The 27,019-nt window shown below is 40.7% G+C and overlaps 1 protein-coding gene across 1 annotated transcript in view; it reads right to left on the bottom strand.

Annotated features, from left to right (window-relative positions):
* TEKT2 (tektin 2) overlaps positions 1–27,019 on the bottom strand; it is a 1,280,616-nt gene that overhangs the window by 761,730 nt on the left and 491,867 nt on the right. Inside the window, exon 5 of the mRNA XM_044059950.1 lies at positions 3,368–3,511. Coding sequence (XP_043915885.1) covers positions 3,368–3,511 — 144 coding nt within the window. The remainder of the gene's footprint in view (positions 1–3,367; positions 3,512–27,019) is intronic.

The following is a 27,019-nucleotide window of genomic DNA, read 5'->3' as shown; positions in this document are numbered from 1 at the left end:
GGGCAAGAGCTGGAGGTCGGGTAACAGAACTCTACCACCTGAGGAAGTACACCAAGAGGTTGTGTTGGAGTTGGAGACGTCTATGCAGGGCCTAGCACAGACATCATTCAATGTTTCATAATGGTGGGCTTCTGTACCCAGAAGGATGGTTCCATCAGATGCAGAAGAAATAAAGTCCATCCAACACTAGGCCTGTTCTCATGGCCCTGCATGCACAGGATGATTCAATGGACAATATTGACTGGTGGACTCTGCTGGACTCAGGGTGAGGTTTAAGAAAAAGGAACTACTTCACTGGTGTAGGTTGGGCAGGAGCATGCTCTGGCCACCTGACCATGGAAAAAGTTGTATGGGTACACAGAGAGGCACCACCAATGTTACTGATATGTGTACCTTTCAGAGTTTCTCAATAATGGCTGATGATGGACACAAACTTGACTCCCCTCACTCTTGCAACATTCAGGCCCTCAAGCTCACCCTGAGGATGGACTTAAAAGGAGGATAGTAAAACTGATATATACCTACTGTTCATTCATTTTCCCTCAATGCTTTGACACTGGTTTGGGATCAGATGATAGAACCTCTTTCTGACTGACAACAAATATCTGAGCCATAGCTAGGGGGCTGCAAAGGGGATGGCTGCCCTGGATGCAAGCAGTATGAGGCACAATCAGCAACATTGATCAGTTGAAAGTGCAGTATTGTTATTGTACTGCTGACATTCATTCAATATAAGCATGCCAAAATCCAATAATTTTAAAAAGCAAATTAATCTGTGTGTGTCAGCCTCCTGTAACAGTAACCATTGCAATATATATTTTTTTGTTTTTCTCTTCAACTTTCTTTTTTTGTTTTTTCGAGATGGGGAGTGCCACACTGAGAAACTGCCCAGGGCACAAATTTACATAGCTACTGCACTGATACATTTAGTATTTTATTGTTAAAGCATTACTTTTATAAAAACATTTAAAGATTCCTTGGCACATCAGTTCAAAAGCCTTCAAAGGAAACAAATGTGTAATTTAATAATATGTATGTCATGAAGGTGTACAAATTTTTGTTCCTCTTGAAAGCTGTTAAGTTGAGACACTACACTTTTGGTAGGGTCTATATTTGTTGTGGACTGTAATTATTTGTATGCCTTGGATTATATGTGGAAGAGGACTCTTCTGCTGATCCCTGCACAGGCATACTCAACCACCACCACAAGGAGTGAAGTCAGGAAGGCATGTATACTTGACTAATGACTACTGAGGCCTTTCTAAGCCTAGCTATATATCCCAAATATATCCCACAAGTGTTTGAGCCTTAGAGGTTATTTTAAGGGACACATGTATGCTAGGGTAGGATTTACAGACTGCCTCTGTCTATTACAGACATAAGTGCTACAACTGGGATGAATTTCCAATATCCCATCCACTGGTCCAGATTACACTTGAATAGTGTTATGAAAGAACCCTGCTTCACATGGATGGGAAGCCTGCTCCAGATGAGGGGAACTCTCCGAGACATATCTGTCCCTCCAACATGTCCTATTTATGTGACAAGCAAGGTTCAAGTCCCTAGATCAAGTAATTCTGATGCTATCAGTTTTTGCAGATGTGCAAAAGGACAGAGCAGGATTCAAAGATGCCTTGTAATTCCAGGCACAGATTGCTTTTCAACAGTCTGTAGGAAACCGAGTATAGAGACAGGGCTTTGAGGCTATTTGCACAGTAAACGATTAATTATTTTTGTGAGGAACTTCTGTGGACATTCCAACTGCTGCAGGTACCTTATCAGGTGCATACTGAATGGGGCATTATATTCAATGATGGGTCAGATAAGGGCTGAATACAGAGGAACAATGACCTCCTTGGACCTAGATGCCATGCCCTTACTTATAAGTTCAGCAACATAAAATGATTTCCTTACTACTTTAAACACATGTTGGTCAAAAGCCAGGTTATTATCCACATACTGTATGTCCTCCAAATCCCTGACCATCAGGTCCTCTCTTAGAGGAGTATTATCGATGAGGTAGTTTCCTAGGTAACCAGCTTCCCAAATCGTACTACTATGCATTGCTTGCCATTGAGTTTTAAGCCATGGTTTTGGTGCCAGTCATTTATCTGTGTTAGACCTTCCTGTATGATGTTAGTGTCTTGGGGGGATGCTATAAATGCTCCTAGTTTGCAGTTCTGCAAACTTGGTCAGCCAGAGGCCTTTGACATTGGTTTTGACTTCTGAGAAGTAATCGCCAAAAAGAACTGGCCCAGCACAGAGCCCTGAGGAACTCCACTAGTGACCAGCCTCATTGTGGAAGTGATCTCCCATATCCTAATTTCCTGGGTCCTACCTGAGGGCCAGCTGGCTATCCAGCATGTAACACAGGGGTTAATGCCTAATTCCATGAGTTTGTTTAAAATGCCCAAGTAGGGTACTGTATCAAATGAATTAGCCAGGTCAAGGTCGGCAGTATGTGCCATTTTGCGCCCTCATTCATTGCATTGGTGACCTTTTCAAAGAAATCCAATAGGCTAAGTAGGTATAATCTGCCTCTGACAAAAGTCAAACTGGGTTGGCTCCAGTGTCTGAAGGATTCCCTACATCATTATTAATCACATCCTTGACAATTCTTTCCATGGTTTTGCATATGAGATTAGTCAGACTTATGGAGCTGTAGTTCCCACAGTCTGTTGATGGACCACCCTTATGCAGAGGGATTACTGCTGCAATCCTCTATTCACATGGCGCAAAGCCTGTCTGGAAGTTATGGTTAAATAGTGACTCCAGAGTTCCATACTGGAAAATTATCAATGCCTATCGATGAGGTGTTCTTAGCCTTAGAGAGCACATATAGGACCTGCTTTCTAGTGACAGTTGAGAGGGTTAGGTTTGATGATATTACCTGGGGCTAAATTGGAGCTGAATTCATCAGCCAGCAGATTTGCTATATCATCCGGCTCAATGTAAATGGATGAAGTAACACTAATAAAACACAAGGAGCACTAGGATAGCCGTTTCCACTGATATAAAGTTTTAATGTAACACAACCACGTTGCCAACACCGACACCACATAATGATATATACAGATATATACAGATAGATACACACACACACACACACACACACACACACACACACACACACACACACACACACACACACACACACACACACACACACACGCACACACATTTTTGACTTATTTAGGGGCTGAGTAATTTGTCTTCTTCCCATATTAGTTTTGTTCATAATTCCTAACAACAGTGTAATAGGATGCAAACATATGCATGACACCTGAATGTGACATTTAAGTTTTTAATACAAGTGGATACAGCTATTTGATCTTGTTTTGCTATTGTTACTTTAGTAAACACTTACCTTGGTGGCACTCTTGTTGGGTTAGGCTTCAGTGAGATGTTTGGAGAATTTAGATTAAGGGACAAGCAGACCCGGTCAATCTCTAAGGCTTCTGCCTTGTTCCTTTGGTCCAGGTTTAGCTGTTGTCGGGCTTCCTGCAGCAGGCTAGAACAAAAGATTTTATGGACTTCATAAACTTTAGAAATCATATATCATTTTAAATAGACCATTTCTATTTAACTGTCCATAGCACTACTTTTGCAGAGTTTGTAACTCAAGGCACTGTGATAATACCAAACCAGTCTACTGCATACTGTCTCTATATATACATGGCATATACAGCATCATTTTTTTAAAGCCATAGTCCAAGATCAAAGTAGTAGAGTAGTGTTTCCCATTGATTTCAGGGTGAAATATTAATTGCCTGAATCTCTACAGAAAATGCTTTTAGATAGTTTGTATACATTCATATGAGTGAAGGCTGGGTTTCAGAAAACTTTGCTGAATTGTGGTAAGTGGTTTTGGACAAAGAGTGGCCACACACAGGGTGTGTGTGATTCAGAGACACATATACCAGTAGTGGGGTATGCTCATTTACATTCTCCATCACTTATTGACATTTTCTCCATTCACCTGCCTCAACTCTTCCTCCATCTCTGCTCTACCTATGCACTACCATCAGGGTTGCCAGATTTCTGACTGGCATGGTAGGGACAAAAAGTCTTTCACAGCATGTGAAGATTGAAAAAAAAAAAAAAAAAAAAAAAGGTCTTTGACGCTAGGTCTTTAATGCATCAGAGTTACGCATTAAACAAAAGTAGCTCTGTGTTTATTTTTTTAATAAACATGGAGCTGCTTCTGTTTAATGCAAAACATTGCAGTTCCGCATTAAACAGAAGTAGCTCTGTTTTGCGATTTTTTGATTGGCCCGTACACCAGTATACGGACCAATCAAAAATCGCTAAACACGGAGCTACTTCTGTTTAATGCGGAACATCACAGTTCTGCATTAAACAGAAGTAGCTCTTTTTTTGCAATTTTTTGATTGGCCCATATACCAGTATACGGGCCAATCAAAAATCGCTAAACACGGAGCTACTTCTGTTTAATGCGGAACTGCGATGTTCCACATTAAACACAAGAAGCACAGTGTTTAGCGATTTTTGATTGGCCCGTATGCCGGTATATGGGCCAATCAAAAAAAAAAACAAAGCAGAAGCTGCCCGGGATTTAAACCGGCAGTGCGGGACTCAGGATCAGGCTGCTGATCTTGGGACAGTCCCACCCAAATAGGGACGTCTGGCAACTCTGTGGCCAAGCGAATTCTTTCCCTGTGTGGAAATGGCTGTTTGCGGTTTTTAGGTTTCGATATGTATAGATCGAACTTTAGGTATTTGACTACCTGAAGTTTCAGTATCTTGTGATACAGATCCAATTTCCCCTAGTGGTATAAATACTGTGTCTTGTCTGCCTCAAAAAAGGTCACTCACTAGCCTACTGGGACTAATCTGGTCAACAAAAAATAGTATGAAACTTTTTTTTCTTTTTTTTTCTTTTTCTTTTTTTTATCTTTTGTGGGTGAATTATGTTTAATAGCTTAGTGTCATCTGCTTAGATTGTGCAGTTGTTTGAAAGGTCTTAAAGTCAATAATGAAAGCAATAGGTATCCTACCAACCCCCTAACTCTCCTGCTGCAACACTGCATCTCTAACTAATCTGTAATAAACTCTGTACATATACCTTGGTACTAATATATTGCTTAAGGTTCAGCAGATACTAACTTGCCATTTTCTTTTAGCAGATGGAATCCATAAATACAGTATCTCATAATGTCACTATAGAAATGGATACAGCTTCCCAGAAAAATGCCATTCCCCGGGAGTTCACTACAATCTGCTATACAGTTTTTCTGTGACCAATCTCTGTGACATCAATTAGATTTGGTTACATCCTTGAGTCTACAACTTATTTTACCTCTTCAATGTGCAACAGTCCAGGCTCACTGTAAATTATTTTCCCCTCCAGCTTAAGTAGCAGGACAGCTCCATTACTACCTGTTCTTTCTTACACTAGACAGCACACTCTGAAATCAACATCACTGGCCAGCTATCTTGACATGACACGTGCTCTCTGGGACCTAGTGAGGAATTACAAAACTTTATGGGCAGTTTTGAGCCGAGTGGATGCCTGGATGGTTTGGAAATCCTGTTCACCTCAGACACCCTTCTTCTTTAAGCTAGGTTAATTTATGTACTGATCTTTGTCACTCCCATGTTTGTTTGCAGAATAAAAATCAAGATGCAATCAACTAACAGCAAAATGCCATGTCAGCCTAAGCCCTAATTCCTATTGTTTACTGTATGGGATTTTTTTTTTATAAATGTTATTTTATGCAACACCTATAACCTTCCCCGATTGGGAAGAGTATAATTACTCTATCAGAGGAACAGTCTCAAAAAATCATAGATTTTATTTATTTTATTTTATTTTACATTTGTTGACCGGGCTAGTCTAACTGGATATATGTCCATTTTCAGTAGAGGCCCGGGGAGATAAGTTCCAAGACAGAAACATGAAAAACTTAGCAAAAAAAAAAAAAAGACTAAATAGCAACATTCATTATATACAATGCATATTCCAGGTTACAAAAGAAAATTCCACGAGAACAAAAAAGAAATACTTACAGTGCAAGAATGCATATACAATACAACATACAGGTAAAATACATAAAAAGAAGAAATAAAGTCAAAAGAGAAGACAGGTTAATTGTATTAAAATGTATTATTTAATTAATAAATAAATAAATGCATAAATAAATAAAGTTTGTGACCTGCAATAAATATAGTATCATATAGCATCCTTAAAGTCAATCATAGCATTAAAACATTTTAAACACAAACTGGTAACAGCAATTATGTCCCATATCTATGACTTCTAATTTCTATCACTCTACTTTCTTGACACTTTCCTCTCAGCCACAGCCATAGCCATAACACCCTCAGTCTCATGGATATAGGTGACAGTGTTTGGCAGAGTGTTACTGGTCTAAAACATATATCTATGCTACAAATATCAGAAAGAAAACCAATGTTCCGTTTATTCCATGGGCGGATTAGCCTATATCAACCTGACATTCTAGCAGTTTTTGAAACATGCATAAATTATATTTGCCTTGTTTCAAAAGTCATACTTCTCCCTGAGACCACACAGAAAATAAAGGTAGCAGGAAATGTTGCCAAACTATATCACAATAGCCCTGCTTATTTAGTAGCAGAAAATTAGACTCCATATTCTCCACAAGGGGTATCCCTTCTGCTTCAAATAAGTGTTAATAAACTAAACACTCACTCAGTAGTCAGTCTGTATTTCTCCCCCAGGGGCACATGAATCATGTTAATCAGTCACATAACATTTCTTCAATGGCTCACATCCAGTATAAATATAGGGTTTATCATTATGGGTGACCTAATTTTGACTATTTTGACTAAAGACTCTCACTATATAACTTCAGCTATCCATCTGTAATATCCGAGGTGCCATTTAACTAATAAACCTTTCAGGAAGAGTAGAAACCTCTGCCCAGCAGAGCATACTGAATTGGAGACTCCCAAATGCACCAAACAAATCAAATTTGTTGAGATCATGGCTGAATCCATCAGAGACCATAGATTTACTGTGTGGGTCATGCAATATTCCAGACCCTGCAAAGCTTTTGCTATTTCAGAAATTTTAGAAAATTCAATGTAAATGATCTGCTCACTCTGTAAAGTAAGCAGAACATGCTATGCCAACTGGTACTTGATGAAGCTGGTAAATGGCAACACTTCCTGCTACCTTTATTTTCTGTTTGGCCTCAGGGAAAAGTATGACTTTTGAAACAAGGCAAATATAATTTATGCATGTTTAAAAAACTGCTAGAATATCAGGTTGATATTAAACCTAGATGAGTTATTTGAGACTGTCCCTATATGAAGGAAAGTCAGTACATACAGCTTACCTTGATCTGGCCAAGGCCTTTGACATAATCCCTAACTCTGGCATCATCGAAACGCTAACACAACTTGGTGTTAATCCCTATCTAGTCAAATGGGTGGACAAGTGGCTCACAGATAGAACCCACAAGGTAAAAATCGGAGCTGCCATCTCTGACAGCAGACCTGTCACTAGTGGTGTTCCCCAGGGATGTGTCCTGGGACCCCTACTGTTTGGCATATACTTCTCAGAGGTCCAGGCAAAGACAAAGGGCCTGTGGTTGACTAAGTTTGTGGATGACTGTAAATTGGGTGCTGTCACTGACTCCCCAGTTGATGTTAACATACTGCAAGAGGGTCTCACAGCTACAAATGCCTGGTGCCAAAGTCATGGCCTTAAGTTAAATGCAAAAAAATGTATTATCATACTATTCGGCAAAAACATGACCCCTACTGATTTTGCCACATCAATGGCAACCCCCTAAGCACACAACCTGTGTTGAGAGACCTGGGTACTTAGGTTGACAACATTTTCACATTCAACCATCATGTGGCAGTGGTGGTCAGAAAAGCCTTTTACTTAGTTCATCTCATAAGTAAAGGGATTGCATCCAGAAAAAACGAGGTTATTACCTCTCTGTACTCCTCCCTTATTAGACTTATAATTGAGTAGAATGCCCCGTTTGGTATGTACCTCTCCAAACACCTGCACCAACTGGAAAGGCCACAGAAATACCTCACAAAGAGAATCTATGACCTCCAACACCTATCCTATGCAGACAGGCTTAAATCACTATCAGTCTACTCGGTATCATGCAGATTGCTCAGAGGTGATCTGTGTCTCGCCTACAAGGCAATGTCAGACCCTGCCCTACTGGTGATGCTCCATATCCGTAAGTCTAACTCCTCACACATTATCCACTAGATAGGCCTAAATCTAATATGTGACATCAACAAAACCTGCTGGAGAGACAGGTTTGTCTCCCGGAGGCTGCCCCGTCTCTGGAATAGACTTCCCATACATGTTAAACAGAGTACCTCAGTGACCCTCATCAAACGCAGCCTTGATGAGTAGATGGGAAACCATAAATTTGTCCCAGGGGTTCCACCTTTGTCCCTCACTGACAGGGGTGACAGGTGCTGACTGAGGTTTCTTTTTTTACGATAAACTCTTGGTTTGGCTTGTAAGGGCCCCAGGGCCATTAGCCTAGTAATCTCCTATGATCCTATGAAAATATTTGTTTCATGATTTTGAACATCTTTAATAGCATGGACCCCTTGTACAAAAGATATATGAGATTTTAAAACATCTCTTGGTTCTTGCTCCACTTCAAGGCCACAGTGTCTCAGAGAGATCAAATCTGGTCTACTTACTAGACATTCCAAATGAAAAGACTGCCTTCACCAAATCTCAAGAAGCTTGTAACCAAGTTAAAAATTTCAATTTCACTAGCAAACCCACCTTTCATCTTGAACATATACACTTTAACAATCCAAAAACACTGTGACATAATATAGAAAAAGTACTTAATCCTTGTCAAAACATCACCCATTCACTTTTTCCTTATCTATGTGACACTGTGATAGTTAGTCAGTTAAAAAAAATCAGAGTAATAGAAAAAGATCCTTGTAGCTAGTCAAAGCACTCTGACACTTAACCACTGTGTGACTGTTTTGTCTTCACACTGAAACAATCGCATCAGTTTTACTATATAAATTCTCCGTAAGATGAACATTTTGCCTTCACACTGAAAACAGTCTCATCAGATTTCTTGTAAAAGCTGAAACTTGGGATTACTTGAGTTGACATTTTACCTCCTTTATTCCTGCAAGTGCTAGTGATTATCCAGTTTTAATATTAATTAACAGATCTATCAAGAAAGGCATTGTTCATAGTATCTGGAAAAAGGTAGCTATGGTACTCCTATATAAATGAAGGAACACGTTTGTATTATAATTATTTATAATTACATTTAAATATTAATTATAATTATTATCACAAAGCTCTCTTGTCCATCTCCCTTATTTAACAAAAAAAAAATACAAAAATGTGTTGATTTAAAACTACTTTAACATCTAAAGAAATACAACCTTATCTTGAATTCCTAGCCTTATTTCTGGCCTAACCGTGGCACTGATGCTGTCCCTAAAGTAAAGGGTGTATTTGTGACCAGATATCTAGATCAGTCTTGTTTGAGCCTTACTGATGCATTCAGTACTGTGGATCATACAATGATTTTACTGATCCTAACTAGTTAAGGCCTACCTCTAAGTGCCATTTAAAAATTCAAAAGCTATCATTCAGATGAAATGCCACCATTAATTAAATACTTTCTGTTCAGAGGTTTGGAGTCTCTTCGGCTTATACTAGAACCACTCATTTTTAAGTATTTTTGTAAATTACATAAAAAAATACAACAGGAACAATGACAGATAAAACAAAAACTATATGAAAAATCACCAAAAGACCATCCCGTAGCAAAATAAAATTTAATACACAGTAAACACTTTCATCAAACTGACAACAGTCTATTGAAGTTATTGATGACAGATACATCAGTTTGATGGAAGTGCTTACTGTCTATTAAATTTTATTTTACTACAAGTCGGACTTTTGAGCATTTTTTTCATATAATTTTTGTAAATGACATGATCCATATTTGCAAATCAGCAAACCTGGTCTTGCATAATACAATCACCTCTGCCAATACCAAAATGCAATCTAGATTTGAACCACTGCAGTTATTGCTTTATACTGTGGGACTTCATCTTAAAAGCACTAAATCCAAACCTATGGTCTTCTAAAAACCAAGAACCAACATTCCTGTTATTTTAGCATCATTATCCTGACCAAAAGCAATTCCAGTACCTCTACTGTATCAAAAGATTGCCTTGCCTTAAACTTTTTAACTAAGTCACCAATTGAAGAAATAGTTATCAAAATTGCTTGATTGGATCATTGATAATCAGTCAGGTTATGGTATAACAAGCATCAATAAAGCACCATGTCTAAAACCAGTTAACAGCTAGGTAGTCATTACAGAGCTAAGTCATTTCTCTGCCAAAATGCCCAGTTACCTGCTGCTGATATATAACTACACCTTTGCTTCTATATTCTGTGTTTCTTTAAAAACAAAACTCACTCTTCACTGCTTTATAAGCTCAGTTTGGTTTACAATGAGCTAATGTTACAATGTAAGGGGATAATGCAGGTCTTAGGCCTTGATTAGGTCATCAAGGAGTTTGCATTGAAATATGCTAGGCTCAAAACTGAAATCATCCAATGGAAAGTTTAAGTCAAATTTTAATCACAGATAATGATGCTGCTTAGTTTTCTTGGTCAACAATTCCATATTGGTGCTTTATAGCTCTTAAAACATACAGTTCTTGGGGCTCCCAGACTCATTTACTAAGAAAAGCTGTGTGTGTGTATGTGCGTGTGTGTGTGTGTGTGTGTGTGTGTGTGTGTGTGTGTGTGTGTGTGTGTGTGTGTGTGTGTGTGTGTGTGTGTGTGTGTGTGTGTGTGTGTGTGTGTGTGTGTCCTGAGCTCTGCCTGAAAATGGTCCCACAAGTATTATCAGGGTCAGCTCTTGCTATAGGACTGCAGCCCCCCACCTGTAAAATTAATAAAATAAATTCCCCCCACATAAAAAATAAAATTAAAAAACTTTCACAATTAGTCCCAGACTCCGTGCATGCATGCTTGGTTCTGACTGCTGTGTTAGGCAGACCAGAACTCCACGCACGCATGCGTGCTCATTCCAAACTCCAGACTGCTCTGTTAGGCAGTCTGGATAGGGAAGGCAGGAAACTCCGCCCTTCCAGCCCAGAGGTCTGTGCAGTGATGACCGCACAGACCGGAAGGTCACCAGACTGCATCGCCCGCAGGCTGGAGGCTCCAGCCTACTCAAGTCTCACGGGGACGCAACAGCAGGATACTCCAGCCTACTCACATCTCACGGGAGACCCAACAGCATGCACGGGCCGTTATGGGGGACAGAGACAGGTGATCACTATGGAGGACTTAGCCATTATGGAGAGCAGAGACAGATGGATGACTTAGCTGGGCTGCTGCAGAGGATCGCTACGGGCCGTTATGGAGGACAGAATCTGCAGGTAGGGTGTGTGTGTGTGTGTGTGTGTGTGTGTGTGTGTGTGTGTGTGTGTGTGTGTGTGTGTGTGTGTGTGTGTGTGTGTGTGTGTGTGTGTGTGTGTGTGTGTGTGTGTGTGTGTGTGTGTGTGTGTGTGTGTGTGTGTGTGTGTGTGTGTGTGTGTGTGTGTGTGCACCATTGATCTAGAAAGCAGACACAGAGGGCTATCCAGGGGAGGAACCAAGCAGAAAAAAGGTCTTTCAAGGAAAGGGCCACTGTTGCTGCAGCTCGCAGTACTCTCTGGTGGTGCCTTGGTGGGTAAGAGGATAGCACGCTGCATGCTGCCATCCACAACACACAAAGACTTGCCATCTATCTGGAGGGTGCTAATGAATACTGCATGCATAGGCTGTACTCACAGACATAAAGCAATGGGTCCTAGAATTTTAGGTAAAGTAGAGAGACCAGAGAATTCCTTCTAAAATCACTGATCACCAGTGATGGCTCCATTCATCCCTGCACATTAAGTTATAATGACAGCTGTCATCAGAGTAGGAATGTGACATATTTAGGAGCAGTGGTGTATAAAGGGTAGGCTGCCAGGGTGGTTGGGAAGTATAAAAAGATTTAAAAAAGGTGTGTGTATATGTTTGCATTACTCTTAAAAGGAGCCCTGGTTTAGACAGACATGTCTGAAGCTGGGTAGGTAGATGTTCAATCTGTGCTGTTGAGTAACGTGTAACTTTTCTTTTCATATATATAGTGTAGTGCACTGGAAATGAATGAAGCTCACACAACATCACAGACTATGTGCTGGATAAATTGCAGATGTACTTTTTTGGTAAACATAAATTAAACAACCCAGTCTTTAGCAAGTGCAGGATTTTCTTGCCATCACATTTCTTGATTTCATTCCCCCTTGGTCTGTAGTGCTTGGCTCTGTGTTTTTTTTTTTTTTTTTAGTCTTGATATTTTTAACTTTAGTTCCTCAGGACAGACACTGACTGTAACTAATTTGACAGGAATAAAATCCCCAAAGTTTCTGTAAATGCATTATAATGAAAAAATAGGACAGTCATTTTATTTTTACTGATGCCAGCTGTTGGGATTTCTAGGTAGTTGTCAAAACCCCTTAAATTCAGACACACACGGGTCCTGAGAGGTAGGTGCAGCTCCCTCTCCACAGCTGAGTCCACTAATGGAAGTTACAGAGGCAAAACATCTATTGTAGGGATTCTCTTTGTGAGTTGAGGTCTGCCTCAATGTCCAGTTGTGACATTAAACTACAGACCCCCGTGTCTCAGTCAGAAGCAGGTGGTTTTCTCAGCAGCTTGCTTTTCTTTCTACTGTGTTTAGGAACAGAAAACTATTCATAGTATAAGCAGCATCAAACAAATTGAATTAATTAAAATGTCTGTGGCAATTGACTGAAATTGTATATATATATATATATATATATATATATATATATATATATATATATATATGGGTCTACTTCGAATAACCGAAGCGCCACGTCACTGACACCCGGAAGACCGAGACGGAACGACCAAACAGGTAGGTTATCGAAAACGCGATATCCCGACAGCTGAAAGACCAACAACGGCAGCGTGTGAGCGATCCGTAAGTGCGAAAGTGAAAGATTTAGGATTGGGGAGCGGACAGGTAAGTGTACGATAGTGAGGGATTTTAGGTGAGGTGTGGGAAAGGTGAGTGTGGTAGTGTCGGAATTAGGGTTCCGTAAGGTAAGTGTGTGATAGTGACGAGTGTAGTGTAGGGAAGGGTTAAGTGTATTAGGGTTAGTATGCGGGTCGAGTGAGTGTGTGATAGTGACCGGCTTAATGTTTTAGGGTGGGTTAAGTGAGTTAGGGTTAGGGTGCAGGTAGGAGGTGCAGGTAGGGTAAGTGTGCGATAGTGACGGTGTTGAGGTTTAGGGTGGGTTAAGTGAGTTAGGGTTAGGTGCGGGTTGGGTAAGTGTGCTAGTGTCGGACGTTAGGGTTAGGGTTTAGGTTAAGGTTAGTGGATATGTTATTGTGTGCAATGTGTAGTTGACGTTTTGTGTCGGTGTAGTGGTGTTCGGTTTTTTGAGTTGTTGGTGTTTGTCGGTGTTGTGTGTTTTCGGTTGTTTGGGGTCGGTAACTTGTGTGTTGGTGATTCGGAAGTTCGGTGATAGAAAGTAGACCCATATATATATATATATATATATATATATATATATATATATATATATATATATATATGGGTCACCTTCAGATGCCAAATCGCTTTACGACACGGAATCCGACGGGTCGAAAACACTGACAACGCAGATGACCGACAAGGTGAGAACCCGACGGACTCGGTAAGTGTGCGATAGAGTGAGGGATTTAGTGTTGGGGAGCGGACAGGTAAGTGTGCGATAGTGAGGGACTGTGGGTTTAGGGGTGGGTTAAGTGAGTTAGGGTTAGGGTGCAGGTAGGGTGTGTGCGATAGTGAGGGACTGTGGGTTTAGGGGTGGGTTAAGTGAGTTAGGGTTAGGGTGCAGGTAGGGTGAGTGTGCGGTAGTGTCGGACCTTGGGGTTGGGGTGGGTAAGTGAGTTAGGGTTAGGGTGCAGGTAGGGTGAGTGTGCGGTAGTGTCGGATCTTGGGGTTGGGGTGGGTAAGTGAGTTAGGGTTAGGGTGCAGGTAGGGTGAGTGTGCGGTAATGTCGGATCTTGGGGTTGGGATGGGTAAGTGAGTTAGGGTTAGGGTGCAGGTAGGGTAAGTGTGCAGTAGTGTCGGACCTTAGGGTTAGGGTTTGGGTTAGGGATAGTGGATATGTTATGTAGTGTACTGTGTTGTTTACGTGTAGTGTGTTGGTGTAATGGTATTCGGTGTTTTGCGTTGTCGGTATTTTTTGTTGTCGGTCTTTTGGTGTCGGTGATTTGTGTGTCGGCAAAACGCGATTTCGGGCATCTGAAGGTGATCCATATATATATATATATATATATATATATATATATATATATATATATATATATATGTCGTGAGCAGTAGTAACTTTTATTTAGTATTTATTTCTTAAATTAGTTCTGTCTGACTTGGTCTGTTTCTGTTATTTTTGCTCTAAAATGTTTTCCTTATTGTTACTTGTTTGCATTGTATACAGAGTGTCTTTGCTTACTGTTAATGTAACAAGATGGTGACTGAAAAGTCATCCTGACTATGCCTTTCTCTTCCTGTTTCTAATGTACTCCTGTTCTGAGTTAGTATGGAGTAGCAGTATTCTGGTTAGCAGTCAGACATTTTGTAACCATTTTAAAAGATACTTAAATCACTGTGTGTGTGTGTGTGTGTGTGTGTGTGTGTGTGTGTGTGTGTGTGTGTGTGTGTGTGTGACTTGGTCTGTTTCTGTTATTTTTGCTCTAAAATGTTTTCCTTATTGTTACTTGTTTGCATTGCATACAGAGTGTCTTTGCTTACTGTTAATGTAACAAGATGGTGACTGAAAAGTCATCCTGACTATGCCTTTCTCTTCCTGTTTCTAATGTACTCCTGTTCTGAGTTAGTATGGAGTAGCAGTATTCTGGTTAGCAGTCAGACATTTTGTAACCATTTTAAAAGATACTTAAATCACTGTGTGTGTGTGTGTGTGTGTGTGTGTGTGTGTGTGTGTGTGTGTGTGTGTGTGTGTGTGTGTGTGTGTGTGTGTAAAAGAACAGGCTTGAACCCTGTACCTTGCAGATTTTTCTCTCATACTTGTTCCGTTCCTCATAAAATCTGTGGTTTCTATATTTTTGTGTCCTTGCAAAGTCAGTAGCACATTGATGCAGTGGTAGCATTGTTGCCTGATAGTTACCGGTTCTCTGGTTTGATCCTTGGCTGGGGTGCCTTCTGTGTGGAGTCTGTATGTCATCCCTGTGTTTGTGTGGGTTTTTTCTGGTGTTTCTCATCTTACAAAGATGTGTCTGTCTGGAGTGTTTGTCCCTGGGCCTCTACTGAAAATTGGCTTTTGTTCCAAGTCAGACTTTCCTGGTTAACAAATGTTAAATAAAAATGACAAGCACTTGAATTTCAGATTTCATATTCTTCAGAAAGTACATGGTAACACAAAAGCTTTTATTCTAGCAATTTTCTAAGTTTATAAGATGGATATTTGAAATTTGTCCCTATTTTTGGGACTGTATTCCCCCATTAATGGCTACGTCCAGGTTTTTTGTGCTAAGGTTGAGAGCTATGATAAGAACTGAATTCAGTGAATATGTTTGAGGGCTGTATTCCCCCATTATTGGCTTTGTTCAGGTGTTTTGTGCTAAGAGGTTGACAGCTATGGTGAGAACTGAATTCACTAAATGGTAGCCATTTAAGTTTAAGTCTTCCTCTCTTTCACAAAACAGCTGATTTGGCATAGTGGTATGTTACTCTGATTGTTTTGCACAGGGTTCTGGGTTTAAGAATTGGCAGTGAAATGTATGGTGGTAACACAGCATTTTATTCTAGCAACTTTCCAACATTATACAAGCAATGTTTAAAATGCGTCCCTGGTTTTTGGGCTTTTGCCCCCCCCCCCCCAGTACATTTGGCTTTTTCCAGATTTCTTGTGCTGCAAAGTTCAGAGATACAGCTGAGTGAGTAGATTTTAAAAGGAGATGAGAGATGCAGGGGAGCAAATGTTTAGTGCTGCTTATGCTGCTCTGCTTGTATTGTTAATAGCACAACAGGTAGCGTACTTGCTTTTGATGCAGAAGGCTGTGGGTTCTACTTCCACAGTAGAGAGATGCATTGCTGATACTGTACTGTGTTGCAAAGGGGGTGGATGCTGCTTTCCTTTTTGGCAAAGATATCTAGTAACTATGAACCTGTTATCAGTTTGCCATTCATATCCTTTTGCAATATTACTAGCTTATCATTTATTAGTGTAAGACAGGCAATTTATTCCTCAAGGACAACAGGCACTTTATTTGTAGATGAAACAATACAATATAAAGTTATCTGCTAGCAGCAACCTCTTCATTAGTTACAGATCTCTTTAATGTGGAATTATTTAGATGACTTTTACTTCTTCAGAGGTTGTGCATATTTACGGATACTGGTGGACTGTAAAAATTTGAGTAGACTTTTATGATGGAAATGTTCTGAATTGGGCAGTTTTGTCATTATTGGTGCATGTATTTTATTTCATTGTTTACTGTAAAAAATTTTAAAACAATAAATTTAAAATGCCCTCTAAAACTGTACTGTATTGTACAAGGAATATAATTTAATACAATCAGGAAGGTATATGAAAGAGCATGTGTATGTTTCGTCTGCAAGGGGCCTGTGATTTGAAAACAGCCCAAACCCAAAGGTAATCTTTATCTGCCACTGGCAAAATGTATTTTCTTTGAATGTGGGTTTCAGTGCTGTTTCAATGAATCATGAATGTGAGTTTCAAGGGCACAGAAGTTTTAATGCTAAGTCTGTTCTCATTGTGAGACTGCATTGCTTTGTTTAGCAGATATGATATCTATTAGTGTTTGCACTGTAAAATGCAAAATAAAACTTTCAATTGAAGTCCAAATCATCGCAGAAGTAAAGCAGTATGCACATTAGTATTTATGGTAAATGGGGTGAAATAGCCAAGTAATTGTTCATTGGAATGGCTGCAAGGGTGGAGGCTCCATTCTACCACGATTTTGTGAGGGGGGAAGGGCAGCAAACTCAAAGACAGCCCCGGCTGAACTATACCTCTCAACTGTCCAGATTTTTGCAGAATGAATAGATTTTTGTTTCTTATTTTTGGTTTGTTCCTCAAAATTTGTGGTTTTCTGGCAAATCATTTAGGAATGAAGTCACTAAATAATGACAGACACTGAGTTTCAGACATCATAACCTTCAGAAAAATGCATGCTAAAGCAAGACCTGTTATTCTATCAACTGTCTCAGTTTATACTTGAGCAATTTTTAGTACTGTTTATATGTTCCCCCAATATATTTGGCCTTGCCCAGATTTCCTGCATTAACAAGTTGAGGGGTATGTGTAAGTAAATTGCTTTATAAAATTAGGCATATCCAAACCTCTCAACTGCCCCCGATTTTGGCTCAAAATGTTGCTCTTTCCCCAATAATCCCTCGGCAAAATGGCAATTTTGGAAGAAAACATGGAGGGTTTACAGTTAATAAGTAACTGTAATATTCAGAGTTATAGATTACTTTTATTTCAGAAATGCATGTAGATTTTTATTTTGTCAGCTGCTCAAGTTAGCAGTACTAGTATTAAAAAGTGTCCCTTCTTTGATAGGTTCCCAGCTGTATTGTGTGGCTATTTTATATTTTTAAATTACATTTTTGGTCCATTTTTCATAAAATTGTGGGGTTTTTTTGCAAATTAGTGGCAAATCATTAAAGACTGAAGCTAGAAAATAATGACAGACATTTCAGTTTCAAGATTTCATACCCTTCAGAAAATTCATACTAATGCAAGACCTACTAATCTATTATCTTTCTAAGTTTATAAGAGCAATATTTAAAAATTGTCCTTATTTTTGGGCCTTTGTCCCACTTCTATGTATGGCTTTGTCCAGATTTCTTGCTCTGAGGCTGAGAGGTATGACAAATATGTCAGGGCCATCATAGTCAGCCAGAGACATTTCAAATTGTGACATACGTGTTGCATCCCACTCCCCCATGTAGTGACTCTGGATGTGTCCAAGCAAGGCAAGAAGCAGTAATGCAGTGTAAATGTGCAGAGTATGCCCCCTATCCAAGGTAGGCACGAGTACTACAGTGGCTTTTCATCTGTCCTTGATTTTGCAGAATGTTCTGGCTTCTGTCATATTTTTATACTGTTGATTTATGCTTATTATTATTCAGAAAGTGCCTGTTGCTCTGTGTTTAAGTAGAAATGCTTTAATGACCATCAGGTAAGCTTGTCTGAGATTGTAAGATGCAAGTAAGTTTTAATAAGCATACTGTTAAAGAACTGCCAACACTGAAAGCCTTTCTGTTGTTGCCATGCAGAGAATACTTACATAACTAGATAACGTATAAGCCTTGGGTATTGAAATGCATATGACAGTATTTGTAATAAAGGACAGGATTACATTATTTTAAGAAGCTCATTACATTTGTTGGAGACTTGGAGTCATCTTTGCAGGCTTTATCTGAAAATTACACAGAATGTCACTCTATCGTGTGTGGTCCATAGCCTGTGCAGTAATCCTTTAAGCCATGTATGTTGAGCTTGTTTCTTGTTTGCTTTGCATTTTTTACTTTGATCATGTTTTCCCCATGAAACAACAAGTAGATAGTTGTTGTCAGGCAGCAGGTCTTTTTGGATAAGAAACATTTTTACAAGTGGGGGGTATCACAGAGATTGCTACTTTCAGCATGTTACTTAGTACTTTAATAAAGCAGAATACAAACTATAATTAGAACTGCAGTGCAAGGAGAAGAGGTTTGAGTTGAGTGCTGCTTGTTTTTCTTATACTTGATTTTGACTGGCATTCCAGTAATGTATTTAAAAAGTAATTTATTTTTTCATGCCTCACATCCTTTTTGTTCCCAACTAGATATTAAGTAAGCTGTCATGCAGCCAATGCATTGAAATATGTTTTTCTTCTACACTTCATTTTGTCTTGAATGGACTCTCATAATGATGGTTTGGCACCCAGGGCAGTGTATTTAATTAAAGTTACAGTTTTTATGGTTTTGAGCATAGCCCCTCCCTGGTCCAGTTGGCCACACCCATTCCCATTGATCCCACCCATTCAGCTGTCTCCTGCAGCCCCCCTTTGATTTGAAGTCACCAGCCGCCACTGAGTATTATTCTCTAACTTGGTTAATAATTGAAAATAAAATAAAACAAATGACTAGTTGTTATAATCAATACCTAATCCTGCAAGATTTTCCTTGGATGAAAAAATGTTAACACATAAATCATTCTGCCCCTAGCTAGTCTTAAAGGACTGAAAATCCATTGAGCCTCTTGAGACACTTAGCAAGTTATGTTCTTGCAGTCCCATACATGTTAATCTATGTATTCCTTCCAGCCAAGGCACAAATTAGCTGAATACTTATAAAAACTATTATTATATTTGATCATTTGGTGCGTTACACTTTTAAGCAATAGTATAAATAGTTTTGCGGCTTCTGAAGAGGCAAAGTAAAAAAATGCGAGAATTCTAACATAACTCGTTCTTCTAATATCAGATGTATTAGCTGTAAAACCAAGTTATCATCAATTATAGGCCCATTAGTCTTGCTATCCTTATATGCAAAGCCATGGAACATATCATACTAGAACTCTATGCAGGCAGAGGCAACTGAACTGATCTAGACCTCAGTTTGGTTTTGTGAAGGGTAGGTCCTGTCTCCTGAACCTAGGAAGCTTCACTGAAGAGGGCACAGAGGCTGTGGACAGTGATTGTTCAGTGCACACTGTTTATCTTGATCTGGCAAAGGCTTTTGACGCTAGTATTGTAAAAAAAAAAAGAGAGAGAGAGAGAGAGAGAGACACACACACAAGCTTATTGTAACCCCTTTCAATATCCACTGGATTGCATACTGGCTATTTGACATAGCCTACGTTGTGAAAGTCGCTGCCACCCTTTCTGGGCTTTCTCCTGTTTGGCATTTACTCTATAAACATCCAGTCCAATATCCCAGAAGTGTCGTTCATAGGTACTTACTAACTATTGATCAGTGAAGATCCTTAGAAGCCTAGCCATACATTCCCAAAAAGTTTTTAACACTTGTATTTTAAGTACGAATAACACAGGGCCTCTGTAATTTAATTACAAACAGCCCAAAGCCAAGCTGGCATCTACATGTTGCCCTTATCCATGAGGGATAAAGGTACTAAACCAGACCTGAATTTTCAGTTTCCCATCCATTCATCCAGATTATGCTAACAGATGTATTTTGCTTTTTTGTGGAGAGGAAAATGATTCCAGAGAAGTGATATCCTCTGTAATATACATCTGCCCCTCCAATATGTTCTATTTATGTTGCAGAAGCAATGTATATGTCTTGAGTAGGTGCTTTTGCCACAATTGGACTTGTGGCTGTGCAGCAGATCTGAAAAGATAAGTTTGGTTGAGGCTTTGTAAGTGAGGCAGAAATTCCCTTTAACAGCCTGTAAGATACCAGGAGACATACCTCTCAAACTTTTGGTGTAAGAAATCTGGAGAAAGACTAAAATAATTGGGGATACAAGGCCCAAACATAGGGACATATTTTAAATATTGCTTTTATAAAGTTAGAAATTTGCTAGACTAACAGGATTTATGTTGGCATGTATTTTTTGAAGGATACAAAGTGTGACACTCAAATGTATTTCATTATTTAGTGAACTCAATCCGCAGTAGTTTGCAAGAAAATGACAAATTCTACAAGAAACAGACCAAAAAATGAGGCAAAAATCTGGACATTTTGCAAAAAGCTGAACATTTGAGAGGTCTTTTGGAGGGGGTAGGCAGATGGGATGTCATGAATGAATGAAGATAAACAACACAGATGGAACGTTATGATAAGAACATAACTTCTTTATCTGATGTTGTTAATCTTTATTCATTCATGATGAATGGGACAGAATTCGCAGCTACTTTATGTTCCGGGAGGCCCTATGGAAGGGTATTCCTGAGCACCATTGAGTCGAAGGATGCTCTCCCTCTGGAAACCAAGTCCAATTTGCATCAATATCATAACATCGACAGCTTAGGTTGTCAAATGCTAAAACATCGACACCCGAGTGTTGAAAGCTAACAATAGTGAACGGCCACATCATTGAATTCTTTCCTTGGGAAAGAAGTCAGGTGGCTGTCCATAAACAAAATACACAAACACACCCAAACATAGTGGGGGGCTTCACCCCCAACTCCCCCGATGTGGGAGGCTGCACCCCCCCCCACACCCCCTAACTAAATACCAACTCCAATATCGCTCTACATTGGGGAAAGGGCAAATCCCCAATAGCAGCCATGCGAATTCTTCGATGATGTGGCTGTTCGCTATTATAAGCATTCAATGCTTAGGTGTTGCTGATTAAGCATTCGACAACCTAAGCTGTCGACAATTCAATAGGAACCCTCCAATTTGTAATGAGTGATAAAAGTATGAGGGGTAGCCCAGGTGGCTGCTGCACAAATATCATCCAGAGAAGCCCTGGAGTGGAAAGCTACTGAAGTAGTCACTAATGTAGTTGAATGAGGTGAACAGTGGCTCTCTAAAAACCTCCTCATCCTTAACCCCCCAAAAAAACAAACTCCCACTATTCCTCCCCCATTCACATACTCACCACAAATCTTCCTTCTATATCACCTCCTCAAATAACACAATTATTAAACCTGATGCTCATACTAAACTTTTAGGAGTCATCATAGACGATGAACTCAAATTTAATATACACCTCCTCCACTGTATAAAAAAGACTAACCAGAAACTTGGATTTCTCTATCATAACAAGAAATTTCTAACTCTAAATGCTAGGCTCTCCCTTGCTCAAACCTTCCTGCTACCCTCCCTTCTGTATGCTGTCTATTTTCACCAATATCCAAGCCACAAGTTTAAACAAACTCCAGCAAACATCATAAGACAGCTATATTCATAACAGACTCTCCTTACAAATCCCACCACTGTCTACCCCTCACATCCCTACAATGGCTAGAATTCCCCCACACTTTGTTACTTTCACAACTATAAATACTAAATTTCATTCTCTACAAACCTTCATCTTGCCCAGCCCTTTCTTCCCTCATTTCCATCTACACACCTTCTCGCACTCTCCGTACCTCTAATCAGCAACTTCTCAACACCTACCAGCCAAAAAAAGCAGTAGGCAAACTCTTATATAAATACTCAATAGCCCAAAACTGGAACAAACTTCCCCGCGAAATAAGCTCCACCATTCACCCAGCACACTTTAAGGAGAAACTAAAACTCCATCTACTCAACACCAGAATCTGCCCTTGCACAGCACCAACCTGACCTCATCTCTCCCTCTAAGGGCTACCCCTCCTCACTTTCCTCCATCACCTACAAAATGTGATCCCTCAACTAAGGGTTACAAACTGAACTATACTCTTCTCATCTGATCAATTAATCTGCATGTAAATATGTACAAAATCTGTAATCTGTAAACATATAGTTTACATAATTGTAAATAGTTTGCATGTTTTCACCTGTATCCGTAGTGTTCTTGTATTATTATTTTTTTTTCTTCTTTTTTTTCATATCTCATCATATGTCAATTGAAATTGTTACCTCTTTATGTCTGTATATATGTGTATTGGAGCTTTTCTCCTCGGGTCTCCACTGAAAATGAGCCAAAAACCCAGCTGGACCAACCCGGTTAACAAATGTCAATAAATAAATAAATAAATAAATAAATAAAATGAGCTTTGATTTTAGTGGTCAAATGCATTTTGTTCTGCTGATAAACAAAGGAAATGCAGTCTCTCAGCCATTTTACCAATGTGACTTTGGAAACAGATTTTCCCAACTTGGGTCCTGAAAAGGACAGGAACTATTGATCAGATTAGTTTTGTTTAAATAGAAACATAACTGCCTATGTACATCCAATAAATGCAAACAGTATTCTCTTTTATTACAGAAATTTGGAAAGAAGACTGGTAAGTCAATGGATTGATTAATATGCAAGTCAGAAACAAACTTAGGTAGAAAAGAGGGCTTTGTCTGAAGTGATGCACTCTCTTTGTGGAAAACTATGTAAGGACTTTTCGCACACAAGGCCTGTAATTCAGAAATCCTTCTTGCTCAGTTAATGGCTACCAGGAAAAAGGTTTTCCAACATAGGAATTTCATATCGTAAGTGGCAGAAGGCTTGAAGGGATGATGAGTCAAAGTTTGTAGGACTAGAGTCAAATTCCAAGGATCAATGGGGTCTTTGAAGGGTGGTTTAATATGTATGACTCCTTTCAAAAAGGTTTTACAGAGATGGTGGGACATCAAAGAGGAGTCTTGAAAACCATTTTGGAAATTTGAGATAGCTGCTAAATGGACCCAAATGGTAGAAACTGACACTCCTGAATGGAGTAAAGTTGATAAATACTCCAGCACTGCATTAATTGGAGCAGAGAAAGAGTCCAGTTCTTTTACTCGAGACCAAAGGACAAACCTATGCCATTTACTACAATAAATTTTTTTGGTGGAGGGTTTATGAGAAGCCAGAAGTATTTTATGGACAGGGGAAGATAAATTATTATGCCTGGCAATTACTGGAAGTGGAGATACCAACTGTCAGTTTGAGGCTCGGTAATTTCGGGTGGATCAACCTTTGAGGGTCCAACAGTAGTCCCAGAGTTGGATCCAGAGTCCATTGCCAAACTCTCATGGCTTACTGACACAAAGGGTAGGATCTGTTTCCCCCGTTTGTTGATGTAACAGATTTCTGACTTGTTGTCTGACTGGATAGCAATTGTCCCGGATGGAAGGACAGATTGAAATGCTTGCAACACCAGAAGCGCTGCCCTCAGTTCTAGGACACTGATATGCAAATTGGCCTCTAAGGGCAAGTGCCTTGGACTGTCTGTCCCTGAAAATGCCCCCCACCCCACCCCATCGGGGATGCATCCGTGGTCACTACAGCCTTGGGCTGAAGAAGTGAGAAGGGACAACTCCATAGTTCCATTTCTGGCTTCTTCCACCAGTTCAAATCCTGTCTGCAGCAGTTTGTTTGCGAATTGGAAAGGACATGGGATGTGTCAATAGGGACCACTGCAACATTAGCAGCCACTCTAGTAAACTCATCTGGAGTCTTGCTAGGGGGACTATAGTAATTGTTGCTGCCATAGAACCCAGTAGTTGCAGGACTGAACAAGCTGGGACTTTGTCTTGACAGAGTATCACTCGCAGTTGGGATCTGAGTCTCTGAAGCCTATGAAGAGCAAGGGAGAACAGACAAGAACTTGTGTCGAGTGTTGCTCCAATGAACTCTAGACAGTGAGTGGGCTCTAGTTTTGATTTCTCTTCATTTATTGAGATCTCTAGGAGTCATGGCAGCTGTATAGTGTAGTGTAAGGCCTGAAGCAGTAGATGTTTGGTGGGGGTGGTAAGGAGCCAGTCGTCCACATATTAAAACAACCAGAATCCATGCAGTCTCAAGTGAGCTGTTACTACTGCCATGCATTTTGTGAACACTCTGGGGGCTGTGGAGAGACCAAAGGGCAGCACTCAAAATTGGTAGTGATCGGCTCCCAGCCAAAAGCAATGATATCTTCTGAAGCATTTGTCCATTTTTATGTGGTAATATGCATCCTGAAGATCTATCGAGCACATCCAGTCATCTTTTTCCAAAAATGGAAGAATAGACTGAACCGTGACCATCTGGAATTTGGTCTGTTTGATGAACTTGTTTAGGATGCTAAGGTCTAAAACTGGCCTCCAGTCCCCTGTCTTTTTTGGCACTAAAAAGAATCTTGAGTAGAATCCAGATTCTATCTGGTCTGGTGGGACTGTCTGGATGACTCTTTTTTGGGGCAGCTTTCAGATTTATTGTGTTGTTGCATCCTTCTGACTGGGTGGAATGTCAGGGATTCGCTTTGTGGCCTCGTGTAAAGATCAAAGGGGATGTGATAACCTCTGGTCATTATCTTCTGCACCCAAGGAATCTGTTGTTATGGAATGCCAGGCTAAATGGTGCAGAGAGAATCTTCCCCGACTGCTTCCAGAGATAAGCAATTGGGCCGCTCTTCAGGAGCACTGGTAGGTCTGCCCAGAGAAGGAATCCCTGGACCCCTGGTTACGAGGGCCCTCTCTGCCCAGGGAGGGCATCTTCCTGATGAACTCCCCCCTCTGCCCAGGGGGGAAAAATCACCACATGTCATAGAAAAGCCCTTGAGACTTCTTAAACCACATCTTTCCTCTCCTCTGATTCCTAGAGTAGGATCATTGTGGAGCGGAAAAATGTATGCCCATGGCAGAAAGCATCTTCTTCTTCTCACACCTGGCTAGCATGTCCTTAACTTTTGGCCAAAAAAGAGAGGAAGCATCAACAGGAGTGTTAAGAAAGGAAGACTTAAAGGAGTCCACAAAGTTGTGCAAGCACATCCAGATGTGAACTCTCATAACAATGCCTGCACCCGTTGCTCTGCCCCCCCCCCCCCTTCAGTTGTGTGTGCAATCAACCACATGGACGAGTTAGAAATGAACTCCAGAGTAGCAAGCTGCAAGGCAACTTTGATATGTACCTTGTCAGACACTGCTCCTGCTATCGATCCTGAGAGTTCCATGATCAGCTCTCTCTGGAGGTGAGTGAAAAGTGCCAAATAGTTCAATGACCATATGGCATAGGTTGCTGAGGTGTAAACCCGCTTCCCTAGTCTATCCATCATCCGAAACTCCCTGGATTCACCTCTGCAAGTTCTTTTCTTGTTGCTACCGCCACCACCATAGCATCCACTGCCAAGCCTTTGGACCAATGTGGTTGATCCTATGGGGGGTGATAGCATTTTGTCCGGTCTCCGGGAGATATGCTCAGTGGTGTCAGGGGCCTTCCAGGCATGTTGCATGATGAGCTTAATTAGCTCATCCGCAGGTGGGGGGGGGTCACCCAGGAAGTAGAGGGTTGAGCACAGAATGCCTGCAAGAATACAGATTCCACGGAGGAAGGGTTGGTGGCCTTCCAATCACCCCTCTGTTTCTGGCTCTCCAATATGTCTCCAAAGGAGACATCTTTAAGGGGTGACAATGAGGAACCTTCCCCCTTATCATCATCTGTATCTTCTGTGAGGGATTCCTCAGGGGAATCAATGTGTTTCCTCTTGCACAGTGCCTTACGGGATGGCTCCTCAGGGGGAACATCCGAAGAGGATTCCATAGAGAGGGTGCCCTGCAGTAAGGTATCCAATGCTCGATGTCCTGGTGTAGGAGACTGTGTCAGCTGCAGACCAGAAGACATGTATAAGTGACATTCCAGTGCTGAACGGGCCAGCTGTGAGCCCACTGAGGCAAGTGCCCTCTCCATAACCTGGAAGGCAGGCCCGCTCAAAGAGAGGTGGGAGCCCGGAACCAAGAAAGACAACCTCGGAACTGGGGTCACACCCCACTTCAACGAGCCTGCCTCCAGGAGAGGAACCATGAGAGGACTCGGAGTCATAAGAACAACCAGAACCATAGACAGAGCTGTAGAAAACACTGGCATTATACTAGGGGTTATGGTGCCGACAGACCAGTCACGGTCTCAAGGGTGGATCGGCTCCAACTGAGCCGAGGTCCACAGGGTAGGCTCCGGAGTCATGGTAAGAGCTACCAATGGAACCAAGGAAGCTGGCACCAGGATAGACATCAGTATTGAGGGCTCCAATACCTGTGGGGAGGTAGAAGGAGGAACATAGATGGGAGTCTGTGGAGAAAACCCCGCAACTCTGGATGGGAAGAAGGTCCTATATGGAGTCAGGATGCCTTGGAGTCAGGATGCCTCTGGCTGCTAGGAACTGATCCACAAGTCTCACTATGTCGAACTCCAAAATTCTCATGGTGGAACAGGTTGACATCCCTGATGGAGATTCAGGTCAGTCAAGGAATGGACTCAGTTGCTGTCCAGCAAAGGAGTCGATTGACAGAGAATATCGGGTCCTGCCCAGTGTCTCGACCTTCGCCACCACGTTCACAGGACCAGATGATGAGGGAAGGGAAGTGACCAGTTTTAAGAGGAA

Source organism: Protopterus annectens, chromosome 1.part2 (genome assembly GCF_019279795.1).
Source record: "Protopterus annectens isolate FY-2018-M chromosome 1.part2, PAN1.0, whole genome shotgun sequence".
Taxonomy (NCBI): domain Eukaryota; kingdom Metazoa; phylum Chordata; order Ceratodontiformes; family Protopteridae; genus Protopterus; species Protopterus annectens.
This window is presented reverse-complemented; position numbering and strand designations above follow the sequence as displayed.